The sequence below is a fragment of the Capsicum annuum genome, chromosome 12, assembly GCF_002878395.1.
Source record: "Capsicum annuum cultivar UCD-10X-F1 chromosome 12, UCD10Xv1.1, whole genome shotgun sequence".
Lineage (NCBI taxonomy): Eukaryota > Viridiplantae > Streptophyta > Magnoliopsida > Solanales > Solanaceae > Capsicum > Capsicum annuum.
The window spans coordinates 197,872,591-197,893,301 of record NC_061122.1 but is presented as its reverse complement, the minus strand read 5'-3'; the positions used below and the strand labels follow the sequence as shown (position 1 = coordinate 197,893,301).

The 20,711-nt window shown below is 34.6% G+C and overlaps 1 protein-coding gene and 1 long non-coding RNA gene across 2 annotated transcripts; one reads left to right on the top strand and one right to left on the bottom strand.

Annotated features, from left to right (window-relative positions):
* The first annotated feature begins 2,176 nt into the window (after positions 1-2,176).
* LOC107851316 (ATP synthase subunit epsilon, mitochondrial) lies at positions 2,177-6,423 on the top strand. Its single transcript, XM_016696273.2, has 2 exons — positions 2,177-2,532; positions 6,154-6,423. The coding sequence occupies exons 1-2, from the start codon at positions 2,349-2,351 to the stop codon at positions 6,177-6,179; spliced, it is 210 nt and encodes a 69-aa protein (XP_016551759.1). The 5' UTR covers positions 2,177-2,348; the 3' UTR covers positions 6,180-6,423.
* A 2,441-nt stretch (positions 6,424-8,864) lies between these two features.
* On the bottom strand, positions 8,865-9,690 carry LOC107850015. Its single transcript, XR_001668386.2, has 3 exons — positions 9,486-9,690; positions 9,319-9,404; positions 8,865-9,241 (listed from the first exon to the last, which is right to left on the bottom strand). It is a non-coding gene; the product is annotated as an uncharacterized LOC107850015 (long non-coding RNA).
* Positions 9,691-20,711: the final 11,021 nt, after the last annotated feature.

The following is a 20,711-nucleotide window of genomic DNA, read 5'->3' as shown; positions in this document are numbered from 1 at the left end:
ACCGAGCCTACAGAAAATCCCCAACCAAAATACATAACTATGACTAAAGTTACTGCAATTATGTTACATACAATAGTTATGTATATGGGTTAGAATAAAACCTAATAGATCTGACAATGTCATACATATACAAAACTCGCTATGTATCAGAGATCAAAAGCCAGACTCGTTTCACTATGTAATACATCAATATACATAACAATGTTATGTATAAGGGTTGAAATAACAACGTATCTTGAACGAGTACCTCCAACCCAAACATAGTCACGATATGTATCAGGGTTAAAGTAAGAACTGTTAATTTATAGCTATATATAAAAATTGATAAAAATAAACAGATTCAGACACAAAGCACTGTACCTTGGTGGAGACGGGGTCGTGATGTATCTTTGTTTTCTTTCTTAAATATTCACCGATGACTTTTTTTGAGCTTCTACGTTCATCTTTCCTCAACTTCTTCATCTTAGTGGGATTGTTGCGGTGTTTAGATCTGTCTTCTCTGAAATTGGGGTCCTCATTATCAAAAGCTCTAGGAACAAATCCAAAAACACGATTTATTTGTTCATTATCATCTAATTGAGTTAGTCCTAAACTAAATGACGGAGAATCCTCCATTACTAAGCGAGATTTAGTAAATAAAGCACATGTAACAAACTCTCTCGTCTATTTTTTATTGAGTAAAGTTGAAAAAATTAAAAATTTTTACTAACCTCCAAAACAAAATTGAAGAAGAATGTTAATGAAGTTTGTTAGTAAGTTGAAAGTTGATGTTGAGAAATTGGAGAAAAACACATTATAAATTTAAACTTGCAAACCGCTTGATTGAGGTTTCTTGATTATAGACACTTTTCGTGGGAGCATTAAGCTTAGGATTTGAGATGTTTGTAAAGAGAGGGATATTGTAATTGGTTTTGAGATTTGAGATGTTATGTTATAATAAAAAATTAGACTGTAGTTTTAAGTAATTTTTAGATAAATAAATCTTCTTCCTCATAAATCACATAGACAAGTTGAAGAATGACAAGAGGAGCTTTTGTAAATAGGTTAAACGTTCCAACATTTGCAACATAGATGGAGAGAGAAGGGAACGAACATGATATGAGACTTGAGAGAATTGAGTTCAATTTTTGGTTTAAATATGTTTAAATATGTAAGTGAGGGCATTTAAGAGAAAGAAAGAATGAGGGCATTTAGTTTGATGTGCAAGGTTAGCAAATTTCATTAATTAATTAGTATAGATATCATAAGTTTGATTAAAATTTTATTTTTGATTTTTACATTGTAAATTTTTTATTTTATTTTATAATTTATTATTATTATTATTATTATTATTATTATTATTATTATTTTACTACTAACTTCTTTATTTTAAAATTTTGTTGATGTTTGAAGAACTGTTTATTTTTATGGTGAACCTTTTTGTATATAGTGATTTAATTTCTGGAATAGTTTTTAAATTTATTTTGCTTGATGTTTTTAAGTATATTTAAATCATTCTATTAATTTTATCATCATTTAATATATTTTTGAATGTATTTATGTATATAAATAGTGATTGAAAATTTTGTAATATGTACATTTTAATTAAATAAAAATAAAAATTAAATTAAATATATTATAATAGATATTTAAAATTATTTCTCTATATACAATAATTTTAATAGTAAAAGCCTATTAATACATTTTCTTTGGTAGTAATCTCTCAAAAATATTTTTTAAAAAAAATTAACTAAACACAATTTATTTATACAAACACTTTTTAAATGAATTAGTCAAACATAAATTGCGTTTTCTTAGAAGCACTTTTCTATAAATTCATTTTAAAAAAGCGTTTCTCAAATAACCAATTTTCTTACAACATATATTATCTTTATTTTGAGATGATCTTTCATATTTGCTCTTAAATTCATATTCAAAAAAGTAGTTACACGTACCATTCAAAGAAGAATCATAGATTATATTTCCTATAACTCGTAATAAGCTCAAAACATGTGAAATAACAAATTATATGACACAAACATGCATAAGATATGAGCTAGTAACATAACACAAACATATAGGCTTTATTGCGTCAATAGCTATTGCAAAATTAATTATTCTTAATCTATGAAAACGACCTAAAATAAAATATTTTAGTTTATTCGAAGTTCTTTTAAAAAGAAAAAAATAATAATTTAAGTTTAACTGGACCTAAGTGGAATATTAGAAAGATCAAATCATACTTGACAAAAAAGTTGAGGTACTAAAAACCACAATTGAGCAATCCAAGTTAGAGGAATATACAAATACCCCTTTTGTTTTCCATAGGAAGAGCAATAATTGTGAAGGAAAGAAAGAGCGGCGGAGAAATGGCATCGAACGCAGCAGCACCATTTTGGAGGTCAGCTGGGATGACTTACATAACATACTCAAATCTCTGTGCTAATCTTGTCAGGAACTGCCTCAAGGAACCTTACAAGACGGAAGCTTTGAGCCGTGAGAAGGTCCATTATTCCATTTCTAAATGGGTTGATGGCAAACCTCAGAAACCCAGTAAGTATTCTTTGCTCTGTCTTTATCTTTTTTGAAATCACACATCGGTAAGTGATGATGAGACCGTGCACTCCTTGTAAGGCTCGGAAAATCCTCCCCCTTCTCGAGCTCGTTTTTGCGGTTTGGGCTAGGCTCAAAAACTGATTTGAGTGGGCCGCACGGTCCTGAGCAGTTGCGGGTGGAAATACCGTTAGCCCACCAGACTGGATCTGGGTGTGAGGGAGTGATGAATGGAATGAATCACACTTCAATAAGAGCAGGGGATCTAGAGTGTAGTGAGGGGGTTCGGGTAGACCCGTAGACTAAAAAATACACAATATATATATATATATATATATATATATATATATTGTATTTTTTTCAATTTTTTTTGTGTATATATAAATTTTGAATCTAATTTCACCTTGAGGTTTCAAGTTCAAATCTTAAGCACTATATTTTGGATTCGGCACTGGATAAGAGATGAGATCTTTGACTCTTTTTAAGGCTTGGACAATCCTAGTTCCTTTGCACGAGCTTTTGGGGTGTGTAAAATTGACATTTTGACATATTTTTTTATTAATAACGTGGTTGCTGTGTAAAATTGAGAGATCTTTCTGCTGATTCGTTTGTAAGATAGTATTCCCAAGGTGTGGCATAGAGGTCAATGAAGTAGTTGAGAACCATTAGCTCTCAGGTTCAAATTCCAGCGGAGACAAAACAATAGGTGATTTCTTCTTATATGTCCTAGTTTTGGTGGACAAAGTTACTTGGTACTTGTTGCTGGTGGGAGGTGGCAAGTATTCGTGGATTTAGTCGAGGTGCACAAGCTAGACACCACGATTATCCAAAAAAATGCTTATTTTGATTGGTAGCAGAGGGTGGAGTAATTATAAGTGGTAGATGGGATTTTATTGGCCTCTGTCTGTGTGCAGGTATGTTCGATTTGAGGTTCTTGTTGGTATTCTTAACTCTGCTAGGGTAGAGTTTTGAAGTTTTTTCTACATTCTTGCTCAGGTACATTTAATCTTTTTTTGTTTTTTTTGGGCTTTACGAAAGATAACTTTGGTGGTTTTGTGATATAACTCAAGGAGAACCACAACCCAAAAGCTAGCTATAGCTATTAAGGTGGGGGGAATCCAAGGTTATATCAGCCCTAGAGTAGCTCCCCATTCAACTAATGTTGGGTCAAATCCAATATCTTGCAATAGGATTATAACAAACCACCACAGTTCATCGATCGTCTTTGATGGCTCCACACTGAGTAGCTTCCACTCTACCACAAGTGGGTAGCTCTTTCCTAGGTACCTCTTTTCATCATCATGTGGCCCCAAACCCCACATGGTGTTTGGTTGGAACGAAGAGTGGTGGGTGGCTCTGATACCATTTATACAATCCAACGAAAACCACAACCCAAAAGCTAGCTATTAAGGTGGGTGAACTCAAGGTCTTATAAGCCCCAGTTAACCAATGTGGGACTCGAGGGCCCATACCTTGCAATAGGATCATGACATTTTGTATCTTTTAGACTACCTCCTTAGCATCAGTTAGATAATGCAATAGGTGTCCCTATTGCAGATCCGATAGTTACGTCGTTTATTTCTTGGTTGTGTTTGTGTTTTCAATCACTCTTCTATGTGGAAGTTGGACTATGACAAGAATTTCTTATAGGCGCTTTTAGCTTTTGATTTAAACGTTTGGAGACTTCCTAGTTTACCTTTTTATTGGTTAATCTGTCTTTTGGATTTTGCGAAGAGCGGTGATAGCATGTCACTGGGACACACTTTAATCTTGCCTTTGTTTCCACAAGGATACAGATAGACTCCTTTGTCATAATTAGAATCAAATGGATATCTTTGTCTTCATGTTGATATAGATCAATGCCGAATTTTCCCAAGTATCTGCCAGGACATAGATCATAGCTCTTAACCATCAATGATATTTATACTTTAATCCTTCAGCAATTGTGTACAACCAGTACCGTATTTCTGCCTCTCACTCTTTTACACTTAAATACCGGGTTGGCTATTTTTTATATGGCAAAGTTTGAACCAGTGACATGCGCCTAACCTACAACACCGCGCATTGCTCTTTTACCACTAGACCCAAGCTCCGTGGCAGTACCATTAACCTGTCTCAAAATGTTATTTCTGTTGGTTTCATATGATCTAATAAAGACATTATATTAATGAGCTTTGATGTTGTCATCTGAATTTTCTCGGCTAACTTTGTCAGTCTAAGCATGCTCAGATTGTCTGTACTAAGACTGGATAAGGTAGGAGAATTGCTGTAGGCTGGTAGCCGGTATAAAGCTAGCTACTTCATGATGAATCCTTATGATACAAAGAGATGAATTAACATGGGGAATGTGGTTAGCAAGGATTGGTATAGCTGATCTCTAGTTGTTTATGACTAAGGCGTAGTATTAGTAGTAATCGATGTCGAAAAATGTATTCTCAGGTTGTTGAACTGTCCACTTTTATTTTCATGTTCCCTCTTGTAAAAATCTTCACTGAAAAGCTGTGATGTGGAGTGTAGTCATCACAACTACACAAATATAGTCATATCTCAAAAGGTGACTATGTCCTTGTTTAGGGGGAAAAGGAACAAAGCTAGGTCATTATCTAATATATTTGTTCGGTATTAAACTCAAACATGAAGAGAACATGTTCAATGATTGACCTTTATTAGATTGCGACTCTTTTACTTCCTTGGCCACAATAATCATGCATACACTGTTTGACTAAGATGCAATTTTCCTTGACAACTTAGTGCATTCTGTTACCTTCCCCCATAGTACAAGGTTGAATCTTTGAACTTTCTATTAGGACAATAGAAGTAGATAAAGGAAGAAGAAAATTAAATGATGATATTACGTGCCACTATTAGTTCTAATTGGAGTGGTTGTATCAGTTGAATCTGTCAAAAATAGTTGTATTGTTTTTCATCTATTTTTCAGAAAAAAAAAAAAAAGAATCGTGTTAACATGTCTGTTGTGTAGATACGGTAGTGATTGTTATATAGTCTTTTGGTTACAATGGTGTCGTGTCTAGCTTGCACGTACTTTCGGTGAATTCACTTGTTGCCCACTAAGGTTTAGGTTTAAGTAGGTGGGCGTATTCAAATAGGAGGCGAATCTTAGATCACAAGGTTGTTACTCCAGTTCTTTGACCATTAGGCCACCCTCTTAGGGGTTGTTGACCTATATTTACCTCTGAAGATTGAACTAGTGAGGGATGACGGTGGATGAGAAACTTAAATGAAGGGAAAGGGGATGTGATTCATGGCCAGTTTAAAAAAAAGAAGTGAAGGCCATAAGCTTGTATCTTATCGTTGTTTATTTCTTTGGTTAAACGACAATTTTTCATCAATAATATGGGGAGAACCCAGAATGCAAGATGTTAATGCAATTGTCATTATGCTCCTATACTTTTTGCTTGGTGAAGAATAGGAGTATCAAGTTTTTGTTTCGATATGAGTGCAGTGTTTCTTTCTCGATCTTGCAAGAGTCAGAAGGTATAGGGGATAGAGTGTAGGGTTGACTGGTCGTTTATGTTATAATTGCATAATTTTTATCTTATTGTCATGGCAAAAACTGCATCTTCGGTCTTCTAACAAATACTTCTGCTATTCTTTTTACAGCCCTCCGATCTGATACTCCTGAATGAAGAACGAGGATGGATCTTGGGATTTGTTTTTGATGTTATATGAATTTTTGTTCTGCTCCTGTGCTGGAGCTTGCATTAACTACTGTTGATCTTCTAATAACGACGTAGTAACTAGACTTTGGTCCTACACATGCTGGGATTGAAATCGGAAAGTGATTTGGTGATTAGCAATAATCTCTTGGCTGTAGCGTCTTAAAAGGCAACACTCGTGTGTAATGCAAAAGATTTTAAGACTTTGTTCTCATCCGTTACAAGGTGCTGAATTCTTCCTTTATTGCGCTAAAGTGTCTGTCTTAGAGTCATGTTATATTACATTGCCTAGTCTAATGCAAAACGAAGCATGATTCTAATACTTGTTGCTACTCTAAAGCACAACGAAGCATGATTCTAATACATGTGAAATCTTCTTGTTATACTTGTCAAAATTTGTGCTGCTGTATAGCAAGTCGAACAAAAGTGTGCGTTTACCAACCAAACACCCGAACTTCCCACCCCACCCCCACCCCCATCCCCCACCCCAAAAAAAAGGAATAAAATAGTAGGTGAAATTGTTAACTGACGGGATTTGATATCAAGCGGTGCCTTAGCGCTAAGCGTTTGATCATAAATTTTTAAAAATTATCTTCGAATGTCTGTTTAATCAAGAAATTTGATTAGATTTTGAAATCAAATAGTTTAGATGTTTATTTTTGTCTATTTTAAGTCACAATGGCAAAATTTAGTGTTCAAGCATAGATTTTGTTGAATTTTGGAAAAAAAGTTCTTGAAGTTTGTTGAAAATTAGTTTTGAAATTTAAAATTGTGTTTGAATATGAAATTTTAAAGATAAATCTTAAAAAACTGATTAAATTTCATGAACGCTAATTTATTTCTTTTGACAATCTATCTTCAAAATCAATGGTCAAACTAGATCTAAGGCCAAGATGAAAAAAAGAGGATGCATGCAAATTGACTATAGTGGATTTAACCTTTTTGGCGCAGCTAATTTCCTACTATCACCCTACCATCATCACTAATCACACATTTTTAGCTATGAGCATCAACGTTGTCAACTACTAATATCAAACAACTTCATCATTATAATTATCACTACTAACGATTACCGTGGCACCAACAGTTACAATATCAACTATCTCTACCATCACAATTAGTATCACTACATTTAATTAGACACTAACATCACCAATTACCATCACCATCACCACTATAAAACATAAATGTTACATTTTTATTACTACTAACAGAAATGGTCATTGTCAACACATGCCTAACATTATTAAAATCAAAACTACTAATATATATATTTTTTTCCAAATACAATTAGAAGAAACATAGAGAAAATATACATCATCTGTATTTTATACAAATATTTTCACTGCCAATTGATGTTTTAAAATAAATTTTAAATTCTCAATTGTCTAGGAATATCATAAGTATTTTAAAAAGACATTTTTCAATCTTTTAATTGATTCTAAGAACGTTACTGAATTTTTAGAAATCAAAGAAACACTTTATTGGGTTTCTTTAATTAAATCATAGATTCAGTAGGTTTTCAGTTTAGAAAAATAAATCAAGAAAAAATCAAATCCATTGAATAAATTATGAGTAAAATAAATTTTATATATTAAGTTGAAAAAATGAAACATGAAAATATTTGATTTGAGTTTGAGTTGATTAAAACAACTATAAGCAAACAAGTAATTAACGCTCAAAATTTCCATTACAAAACATCTTAACTAATAGGAGTAGTATATTTAATGTGATTAAAATGATTACAAGCCAACAGACAATTAATGCTTAAAGTTTCAATTACCAAAACTATTAACTTGGAGTAGTATGATTAATTAAATGCTATACAACTTTATTTGCAAAAACTTGAAGGTAAATTGGAAGGTGATCGTTATGTTTTAAGTTTAAATATTCTGATCACTTTTCTGATTATAAAAGTATTTACGATAAATTGTAAAATGCAAAGATCTCAAGATTAAAAAGGCAAGCTTATTACTCTCTCTGTACAAATTAATTTATTTAACGTATTTTCCTTTTTAATTCGTTTTAAAAAGAATGTTTCTCTTTTTAAAAATTTTTTAATTCCAACTCCTATTTGACATATTTAAAATCACAAAATTAAAAAATATTTTGTTACATTCTGTGTATCTTTAATTTAAGATTGTTTTCTTTTGAAATACTATTTATTTAGTACAAATTCATATTAAGTTTGATGGAAGGAGCATATTACAAAAGCAAAGTTCTAGAATATCTACATGGTTGTGTTATCGTATTCTCAAAGGCAAATATATGAAGGTTGCTATTTTTTTTTATCATATTAATATGACAAAGATAGTAATTTGTTGTATTTTTTTTATATAATATTGATGGGGTCTCAAAGGGTAACCTAGGTAGAAACTCTTGGGCATTTTGCTTAAGAGATTCACAAGGTGACTTGATACATGCAGAAGGGGCTACGATAGAGGATACAAATAGTATAGAAGTTGAGGCAATGGCTATTCTACATGCAACAATTCACAACAAAGAATTTAATGCAGGCCAGAGTAATTATTCAGACTGACTCACTTTTGATGCACAAGTTGTTAAATAGGGAATGAGGAATTTCATGGAGGTTAGCAGATGTAATCAATCAAATATGACAGACATTATCAAGCAAGCAGATGCAGATTCAACACATTTACAGGGAAGACAATCAATTAGTAGATGACTTAGCCAACATAACTTTGGAACATGAACAATTCGCATATACTTCCTTCAATCAGTTACCAAGTGCAGAAAGGAAGATATTGAATAATGATAAGCAGCAAAGATGTTATCTGAGATTAGTAGTAGCAACAAGCTAAATGAACTAGAAAGGCTAAAGGGAAAGGGTTATATTTACAACCTCTTCAGCTACAAAAAAAAGTTAGCCTACATACACCAACCAAACAAAAAGGACTCTCAGTAGATGGGGAGGTCTTTAGGTCAGATCTTCAATTCATGCCGTTGAGGTTTTTGGTCTTGTTCGACTACAAGTGGATTCGAGCTCCATACAATCTTCCTCCCTTCCATAGCTATGGACAAGCAACAAAATCAGTTTCAGCAATGAGCTCAATCAGTCATCTAAAGTACTTTAGGAAAGGTGTATTACCTGGACTAAGTACCAAAGCTCAACTGACCAGACCACATTTTTAGCACCAAAAAGAACAGAAGGGATCCTTACACTGGAGAACACAACTGCAAACAAATATCAACTATCAAAACAAGAAGCTGAAGAGAGAGGTAGTTCATGTTACCGAAATGGAAAGAGTCTCTTACTCTTGCAAGCTGGAAGGCAAGATGCTAATATCCATCCATGGCACGGTGTTTATCACCCACAAAAGAAGAAGCACGAACTGATGATTTTCAAGGACAGCTATGGAAGAGTACGTAGAGCAACGGTGAAGAGGGAGCTGAAGTTGCACCTTTTTGGAAACCCTACTGATATATGTTCATTTTTAGGCTTTTGGATCGGATCTCTTTATGGATCGGTCCTTTTATTTTGTTATTTTTGTTTTGTTTGGATGGGCTGGCCCATTGTATATGCACAATAATTGATTATTATGAATAAAACCCCAAATTAAATAAAAAAAAAAGTTTTTGAACATCTAAAATTTACATTTAAGACATTAATTAGTTTAATTTAATTTATTTAGCTTCAAAGATCAAAATGTGACAAATAAAAAAAAATATAAAAATAAATAGTAAGAACTCGATTGATTAAATAAATAAATGAAATTAATACACCAATTAATAAACAAATGAATGGAGTAAACAATAAAAAATAGAAGGAGAGGATGCTTGTGGCGACTTAGTAGACAGTATAATTTGTTGATCATTTGATTGCAAGTACGTTCAATGACCAAATAGCCCTATATCTTTGTCAACAATGACAGAAAACTGTCGTATGTCGAAACCACCTTTTCTTATAAATAGAAAAATAATATTTTATATTATAAAAATTTATTAATTATTTTTATATATTCTGTGCCGGGGGTCTATCGAAAACAACCTTTCTACTTCTTTGGAGGTAATGATATGGACTGCGTACATTCTATCCTCCCCAAACCCCACGATGTAGGAATATACTGGGTTTGTTGTTGTTATATTATAAAAATTTATTAATTATTTTTACATCCAACTCCACTATTGTAATACTTCAACATTGGAAAGAAATAAAAATATAGTATCACTACCTCATCTTTATCTTCCTACTTTAGATAACTAATTTAGGTGTACGTGCGAGGTGCGTGTACTCAATGGTGGATCTAAAATTTTTCTTCAGGAAGTTCGAAAATTTAAAATATAAATGTGTGAATAAGTCAACAAAATACAATTTTAAGAAATGCAATAGTAGTAATTTAGGCAGCAGTGAACTTTAAAAAATTTAGACAACTTGCACCCGTAGTGATAATCAAGCCCGAAAAATGGAGCTGGTGCTTGCAACCCAAGTAGTGCAATCTAGTACCACTAGGGTGTCTCATTTCTTTGTTTCAAAAGGTTCAAAAAGAATATATGTACAGAAATATAAATTTTTTATCGTATATAGACAACGTAATTTTTTGTCGAGGGGGTATGGGTGAATCCCTGACACCCACATAGGTCAGCCCCTACATGTACCTCACTTTAATGGACTTAAATGTTACACTAAATAAGATATTAATTTAAATAATAAATATGAATACAATAATTAAATGCAACATCTTTTGAACATGTAAAGATGAAAAATTTATTTTGTTAGTTATATCGTAGTTGTAAATATCTAAGATACCATGAGGTAGGTGAAATATATTGACAACTTCTTAAATTACTGTTGGTGTCTTTAGTAAGCCGATGATTAGTGCTTGATAATTCACAAAGTTGGATAATTTGACTTGGTTCCATCCTAGAAGTGAAAAATTTGGCCTGCAAATTTCATACCATTTCAATCCCTCTTCTTGATCAAATAGTCGGTATCACTTTTCGATCGCTCTAAATATAGTCATGCTCTTTCTCCGCACTTCACCCATAATTTTAAAATTTAGTTTGTAACATAGATTCAGAGTAACAATTACAATAGTGTCTTAAAAAAATAATCATAATATTTAATATAATTTTATCAAGTGAACTACATATTGACAAATTAATATTAAAAAAATACACAATTACAACAGCAACAACAACAACAACATCCCCAATGTATTTTCATAAAGTGGAGTCTGGAGAGGGTGAAATGTACACAATCCATACCACTACCTCAAATGAAGTAGAGAGGTTATTTTCGATAGACCCCCGACTCATCACAAATAAAAGTATAATAAATAACAAATATAAAAACACACAACAAAACTATAATACACAGCTTGATAATGAAGGAAACAAGACACACACAAGGCAATATTATAAACTATCTATCCAAAATCTTATACATCACTGAAACACAATGAACAAGAAACTACAGACACTTAATATTGCTGTTGTATTTAGTTGCAAAGTGCAATTTAATTTCATACCATTCAAATTATGGTGAAACAAATATGTAGAATCTCCGAACCACTAATTATATAGGTATGAACAAACTAAATTTAGACAGGTTATAAAATAAAAGTTAATAACTTTTACACAAAAATATTCTTTAAACCGACCGATATTGTCACGACCCAAATCAGGGCCTGGTCATGACGGGTATCTCAACTCCATCGAGTATCAGAGACCACCCCTGTGCTCCTAAACAAACAACACAATATCCTCGATGTCGGATGAATTTCAAACATATAACAAGGTAAGTTTAAAATATAAAGGGTATGTCTATAACCGATAACCATTGACCGACCAAAATAACCAACCAACATCACCTAAGTCCACATTAATCCGACAAAGCCTTCTAACAAATGACCTAAAAACCATTATTGGTCGGGACTTGTCCCTGACTCTGACAGATGACAATGACAATGAAAATGTTAATGATGATGAAACTCTTAACTCTAATCTAAGATAAGATCTGATGAAATGTCTAAGTCTTTCAAAGTGTAGAAGCTCACCACTTTACCATAATGAACCGATGAACCAAGCCGATCCATCTAACTCTGCACAAGAAAAATAGAAGTATCTCCGATTCCAGCATCGCATGGGGATACATCATTCGGAGATGGTTAGTGGGTGAAAACTAGCATGTAAGTCGGGGATAAGGATAACATAATGCCATGATTAATAGTTCAAAATCATTCAAAACCCATGCACATGAGAAAATACATATACATATATAAATATCACATACCGGGATAGGGCATAAGGTTTAACATGAACTTTGAAAACCTTAATCTGGATTGTTAGCTCAACCATCATAACATAAAAAGGCACCCAGGGTATATATGGGCCCAGCTTACCCTCAGCTGGTAGGGGCCCAATGCGTGTCGCCACACGAACCAGAGGGTATACATATGCACTATGGGGGACTCAAACCTCCCAGCATATTAAGGTGACACAAGCACCAAATCATGTAGTATAATACGGGGCACTTGAACCTCTCAATCATATGATAATAATAAGGGGACTCTAACCACCTGATCATTTAGATCCCCGAGTCAGCAACCTCAAAGTATTGGTCCTTCAAGACCTCCACTTTCACGACTCAGCTACACAACCCTTATCAAAACCTATTTAAAACAATTAGCACATACATTATCATTTATTGAACCATGATATATATTTAGGCTTACATAGTTGGTATCGTCATACCAACTACTCTTAGAAGGTAACATCAACATTCCAAACTAATTACCATCACTTGGAGGAATTCACAACCCTCTAGGTTCAATTTAAAAATCATTATGCTTCATTAGTTTTTCACCTTTGGCAGTAGTTCAAGAGTAGTTCAATATGTATACTTTTTGTATTCAAAAACCAATTTCACAATATGGGGCTGAGGTCATAACCACTTCAAAAGTCACAAGTTTAAGGAAATCATAATCTCTTAGTTTATTCATCATACCCATGCATCAAATGATTTTAAAACCATTATTTAAACATAACACATGCAGGGAAAAACATGAAACATTACATAAACAACAATTATTCAAGACCCTCAACCCATGTTTCAAAACCACCATCAATACCATATGAACAACACTTTAAAACATATGCTTTTAACAAATTATCAATTAGGTAAGAGAAATATGCCTAAAATACCAAGTTTCACGGAAATAATTCATCCCTTGAGCCCTTGGATGACCTACTTCTTGGAAACCCTAAGTATGACTGCTTGAGAGAATTTAATAGAGCTTTGGAAGTGTTTGAGTACATTATGAATGAGAAATAACCCTTCTTAAGTTCTTTATAAACGTTTGGTTTTAATTGGGTGAAAAGGGAATTGTCTAAAGTGCCTTCAATTTACAAGCTAAAATTTAGTCGTCAGTGACTATGGGTCACTATACAACTCGTATAGACTCATTATGACTCATCACCACAAGTCGTTGCTAAGACAGTCTCCAAGGCACTCATAATCTGTTGACCTTATGACTCAACTTATATGACTCGTAATAGGACCCTACGACTCGTAGGATCCATATGTTGTCAACCCAACAACCATTTGGGGTATACACTGGACACCCTACGATTTGAATCTAACAAATCATAATAAGCCCTTATGGCTCTTAGTGAGTCACTCTTACTCAGAGTAGAATTTAGTCACACACTTACTAATTTGGTTACGATTCAAGTCCAATGACTCATCAAGACTCCCTACGACTCGTCAGGGGAGTCATAGTTAGGACGGTGAGGATAAAACTTCAGAAATTTTTAAGGAACAAAAACCCAAGGCATTACATGCTCCCCCCTTAGGATCATTCATCCTCAAATGATAGGATAAGGTATTTATTAGCACAATTTGACTCCACACACAACTACACTTACCTTTAATAAAGACAAAAAACAAAGACACAAGGAATACACATACCTCTAGCACGATTTTTAGAATGGGGAACAAGAATGGATACTTGGACTTCACGTCCTCCCCAGCTTCCCAAGAAGCTTCATCAACCTATCGGTTTCTCCAAAGAACCTTTACCGTAGTCATGTCCTTAGTCTGTAACCGACGGACTTGCAGATCTAAAATCTCTTTCGAGACTTCTTTGTAGGACAAGGAATCCAAAATACCCACCTCCTCCAAAGGAACAACCGTCGAAGGATCACCCCCAAACTTTCTCAACATTAAAACATAAAATACCGAATGAATGGAGCTCAAACTAAAAGGCAACTCTAGTTCATATGCAACATTACCAACCCTCTTCAAAACCAAGTATGGACCAACATAACGGGGACTGAGCTTCCTCTTCTTACCAAAATGCATCACTTTCTTCATGGGAGACACCTTCAAGAACACCCAATCACCAACATTGAACTCCAACTCCCTCTACCCCACATCCACATAGGACTTTTGGAGATTTGGGTGGTCTTAAGTCTATCCCAAATCACCTTTACCTTCTCCATGGCTTGGTGAACCAAATCAGGACAAAATAACTTATTTTCACCGACCTCAAACCACCCAATAGGAGACCTATACCTCCTACCATATAAGGCCTTAAACGAGGCCATACCAATTCTAGAGTGATAGTTGTTGTTGTAGGAAAATTCTATGAGAGACAAGTGATCAACCCAACTACCACCAAAATAAAAAACAAAAGCCCGAAACATATCTTTTAAAGCCTAATTTGTCCTTTTGGCTTGCCCATCCATCTATGGTGGAAAATGGTACTAAGGGTCTCCTTAGTCCCCAAATCTTGCTGGAACGACCTCCAAAAGTAAGATGAGAACTGAGTAATCTGATCAAATAAGATGGAAACTGGAGTGCCATGCAACTTCACAATCTCCTCAATGAATAACTTGGCATAATCCTCAGAAGAGAAATTAGTCCTTACTAGCAAAAAGTGAGTAGACTTAGTCATCCTATCCACGATGACCCAAATTGAGTCAAATTACTGGCGAGACCGCAGAAGTTCGGTAACCAAAATCCATATTAATTATCTCCCATTTATACACTGGTTGCTCAATCTCTTGAGTCAACCCACCAGGCCTCAAGTGCTCCACCTTCACTTGCTGACACACTATGTACTTAGTCACAAAATTAGCCACATCTCTCTTCATATTTTCTACCAATAAATCCCTTTAAGATCATGATACATTTTTATCAAACCAGATAAATAGTATAACGTGACTCATAGGCTTCAGCTAAAATTCTTCCTCGCAACCCATCAATATTGGGAACACATCATCTACCTTGATACCCCAAGATACCATCACCACTGATCTAAAAAATCATCACCTTCTTCCTACATACATTATTCTTAATTTTCATCAAGATAGGATCCAACATCTATTTTTCCTTTACCTCAGCACCAAGAGATGACTTCGCCACCTCTTGAACAATCACACCACCATTTTTGGAGTTTAAAAGATGAACTCTAAGATTATCTAAACGGTGAATATCCTTTACCAAATCCTACTTCTTTTCATTCATATGAGATAAACTTCCTATAGACAACCTACTAAGAGCATCAGTAACCACGTTAGCTTTACCTAGATGATGGCAAAGACCCATGTCATAGTCCTTGATCAACTTAAGCCATCTCCTTTTCCTTAGATTTAGCTCCTTCCGAGTGAACACATATTGCAAGCTCTTATGTCAGAATAAATATCAACATGGACCCCATACAAATAATATCACCAGATCTTTAATGTGAACACCACAACCAATAATTCTAAATAATGAGTCAGATAATTCTTCCCATGAACTTTCAGTTGTCAAGAAGTATAAGCAACCACCTTGCCATGTTGTATCAACACACAACCCAGTCTCACCTGGGATATATCACAATAGATAACAAAACCATCAGTGCCCTTAGGTAGAGTCAAGACCGGAGCTGAAGTCTACTTATTCTTTAGCTTCTCAAACTACCCTCACAAGTATCAGACCATAAGAATTTCACCTTCTTCTGGGTTAACTTAGTCAATAGGGCAGCAATAGAAGAGAAACTCTCTACAAACCTTCTATAATAGCCAGCTAAACCCAAGAAGCACTGAATATCAAATGGAGTCATGGGTCTAGGCTACTTCTTAACTACTACAAACTTTTATGGATATACCATGATCATTTTACTAGAAAAATATGACCTAAATAAGTCACAATATTTAACTAGAACCCACACTTAGAAAAGTTTGCATACAACTGTTGGTCTTTCAAGGTTTGCAACACAAGGTAAAGGTGATCAGCATTATCCGCCTTGCTCTTAGAATACACCAAAATATAATCAATAAAGATGATTATGAACAAATTCAAGAACTAACAAAAAACCTTATTCATAAGATCCATAAATGCTATAAGGGCATTAGTCAAACCAAAGGACATCACCAAAAACTCAAAATGACCATACCGAGTTCAGAAAGAAGTCTTAGAGATATTTACCTTTCTAATCTTCAATTGATGGTACCCGACCGAAGATCAATCTTAGAAAAAAACTTAGTACACTGAAGCTGATCAAACGGATTAGCAATCTTTAGAAGGGGATACTTATTCTTCGCAATTACCTTATTCATCTGGCGGTAATCAATACATATTCGAAGGAACCCATTTTTTTGCGCATAAATTGAATAGGAGCACCCTACAGAGACACACTAAGGTGGCTAAAACCCTTATCAAGAAGATCTTTCAACTGCTTCTTGAGTTCTTTCAACTCTGCTGGAGCCATTTTGTAAAGACGGATAGAAATAGAAAGAGTGTCTAGAAGAAGATCAATCCCAAAATCAATTTCCCTAACAAAAGGAATACCAGGAAAATTATTAGGAAACACTTCGAGAAATTCACAGACCATAGAGACAGTCTTCAAATAAGGACCTTCGAATCTAGAATCCTTAACATGCACTAAGTGATAAAGGCACCCTTTAGAAATCAATTTTCAGGCTCTAAGATACGAAATGAACCTTCCCTTAGGTACTAGGAAACTGCCTTCCCATTCAATCATCGACTCATTTTGGGAAATGGAAACTGACCTTTTGAGTTCGCTAATCAAAAGACACGTAGCACTAATGCAACTAATCCATCCCCAAAATCACATTAAAGTCTAATATTTCCAACTCTATTAGGTCTACCAAGGTTTCCCTACCATAGAACTACATCAGACAATACCTATAGACCTTTTTAGACATAATAGAGTCACCCACCTGGGTGGACATAGAAAAAAGGGTCCGAAATACATTTAGGATGAAAACCAAAAAAGATAGCCATATAAGGGGTCATATAAGAGAGAGTAGACCCAGGATCAAATAGACAATACACATCATGAGAGAAGAGTTTGAACGTACCAGTAACAACATTAGGGGACACTTAAGAATCCTGGTGGGTGGCAAGAGCATACATACAATTTCGACCAGTGCTGGAGCCAGAAGCAAAAGTAATACCTTTTGGTGTAGAAGCTGATAAGGTAGAAATAGGAATCTTATTTTCTCCAAAAACAACCCTAGAAGGAGGAAAATACCTCTATATATGACCAATATAACCCCATTTAAAACACTTATTCCTCTATTATTCACAAATACCACGAAGAACCTAACCACCGAATCTACAAGGATGGTACGATATAGCTGACTGAGCCCCACTATCTTGAGGCTGGACTCTTGGTGCTCTAAAACCACTATCGTACTAAGAACAAAAATCACCCAACGACTTTGGATAAGGAGCACTAGACATAGAGTAGGAACCAGAATTGCCCTACTTCTTCTTAGACCATTTTCCCCCATCTCTACTACTTTGGTGCTGACCTCTACCCTAATTTGAATAGTGAAACTTCTTATTCTTCCTTTCACTTATCTTTGCTTGCTTCTTTTTTTCCTCTTTCACTTATTGCATATACACCATAAGTTTAAAGATGTCCATATCTTTGTTCAACAAGGCAGCCTTGTTATCGAAGATCAATTCATGGGACAACCTAGAGGTAACTTCTTAATTCTAGCCCTCATGTTAGACACTAATTCAGGAGTATAACGCGATAACTGATAAAACTTCAAGGCATACTCGTTTACTATTATCCTAACTTACTTCAAATTCATGAATTCCTCAGCCATCGCCTCTCTGAACTCCTGAGGAAAGAAGCGATCAAGAAAAAATACTAGAGAAGTCATCCCACATAGCAAACTCAGTATCATCTCCCCTAAGATGCTCCTACTCTTTATACCATTGGTATGCTACATCCTTCAACTAATAAGTTGTGAACTCTACACCCTTTATATCAGTAGCATGCATCACACGAAAGATCCTCCTCAACTATAGAACTAGTAAAAGTAGGAGGACTCAACCTCATAAATTGGCCAACTCTAGTAGCCTCGGAGGATGGAGCAACAGAAACAACACACTCAGTCTGGGATGCCACTAACTGGTTAAGCAAATAAATTGATTGGTGAAACTCTGCATTTGATACACCAGCCTAGGGTGCCTGAGGAGGGATAGGAGAAACTGGTGGAGCTCCCTCAGGGCAATCCAAATGAGCAACCTTTGTCCAGGTCTTAACTCCTGGAGTAGGATGATTTCTATCCATATTGTACTTAAATGGGATAGAAGAGTTTCCACAAACATCAGATCTTCTGAAGGCATGATCTAAAAAGAGAACATATGGAAATTAGAAGAGATTCAAAATCTTAGACTTTATATCTTAAAATAGTACAACAAGAAAAAAAAACATTCGTTAATGCCTCATAGCCTCTCCCTTATAAGTGGAGGTATCTCCAATGCCTACATCACATAGGGATACAACGTCCAAAGGTGGTTAGTAGGGTGAACACTAGCATGTAACTCGGGGATAAGTATAACAAATTCCATGATCAATAAGAGAGTATACATATTCACTATGAGGGACTCAAACCTCCCAGCATATCAAGGTGACGCAAAAACCAAATCACGTAGTATAATATGGGAGAATCAACCCTCCCAATTATATGATAATAATAAGGGAGACTTGAACCAATTGGTTATTTAGACCCCTGCATCAGCAACTGTGATTTCCAGTATTGGTTCTTTAAGACCTCTACTTTCATGGCTCAGCTACACAACCCTCATTACAGACCAATTAAAATAATTAACACATATATTATCATTTATTGAACCATGATATACATTTAGGCATACCTTGTTGGTATCGTCATACCAACTAAACTTGCAAGGTAATATCAACATGCCAAACCAATTACTATAACTTAGGGGAATTCACAACTCCCTTGGTTAAATTTAAAAATCATTATGCTTCATTAGTTTTTCACCTTTGGCAATAGTTCAAGAGTAGCTCAATATGCATACTTTTCTAATTCAAAAACCAATATCACAATATGGGGCTGAGGTCATAACCACTTAAGAAGTCAAAAGTTTGGAAAAATCACAATTCCTTAGTTTATTCACCATATCCATGCATCAAATTGTTTTAAAAACCACCATTTAAATGTAACTCATACAGGAAAAAATATGAAACATCACATAAATGACAATTATTCAAGACCCCCAACTCATGTTTCAAAACCAACATCAATACCATATGAACAACACTTTAAAACATATGCTTTTAATAAATTAGCAATTAGAGAAGAGTAATATACCTGAAATACAAAGTTTCATAGAAAGAATTTGTAATGCCCCAAGAATACACCCTGGGAACCACACGGTGCTTATAGTCCTGAGGGAACACAAGCTAACCCATGAGCTGGTACCTTCTGTAAACACTGAATAGTGTACTGCTGATAGAAGTCATATGCAAAATTTAACTGAAACTACCATAAGGTTTTAAATCATAGTTTTGATTATGTCTATAAAATAATATTGACCTTACTGATAAAATGGCTAATAATAACAACAGAAAGCTGCTTGCCTGCCTGTACTAGTCTGAAAGCCACTAAACTGTCTAACTGTTGATTTGATGGGAAAAACCCCCAACTAACTTCGACTGACTAAATAGCTGAACTACTGACATAGCTAAATATAAGGTAACTTATCCTCGAAGGATGAGGACTCACCACGTCTGCTATTGCTAATGCACTAGAGAGTATAAGTATAATTAGAAATCTGAGCGTCTGTACCTATGATATAAGACATCATAGCATAAGGAATAAGTATGCAATTAGTACTATGAATGCACTGGTATGCTAAATGAGGTAGGCTGATATGCATAGTATCATGTACATGAGTAATTAACTAACTGAATGAATAACATAATGTACTAAATAGAATACATGAAATCTGTAAATACTGAAAATTCATGACCAAGCATAAATATGTTTTGAATATAATTAGTAAACTGAAATACTAAAATTTAATAACTGATTAACTGATATCTGTAGACTATGGTCAACCAAAACTAAAACTGAATTATGAGCTGAGTACATAAATTGAAACTGTGGGAGGTATCATCCAATCGACATTCCTTAGTATGAGCTAATTGAGTTCCAACCTGTGACCCCAGTTGGAAAGGTGTTAGTACCATGCCATGAGTACTA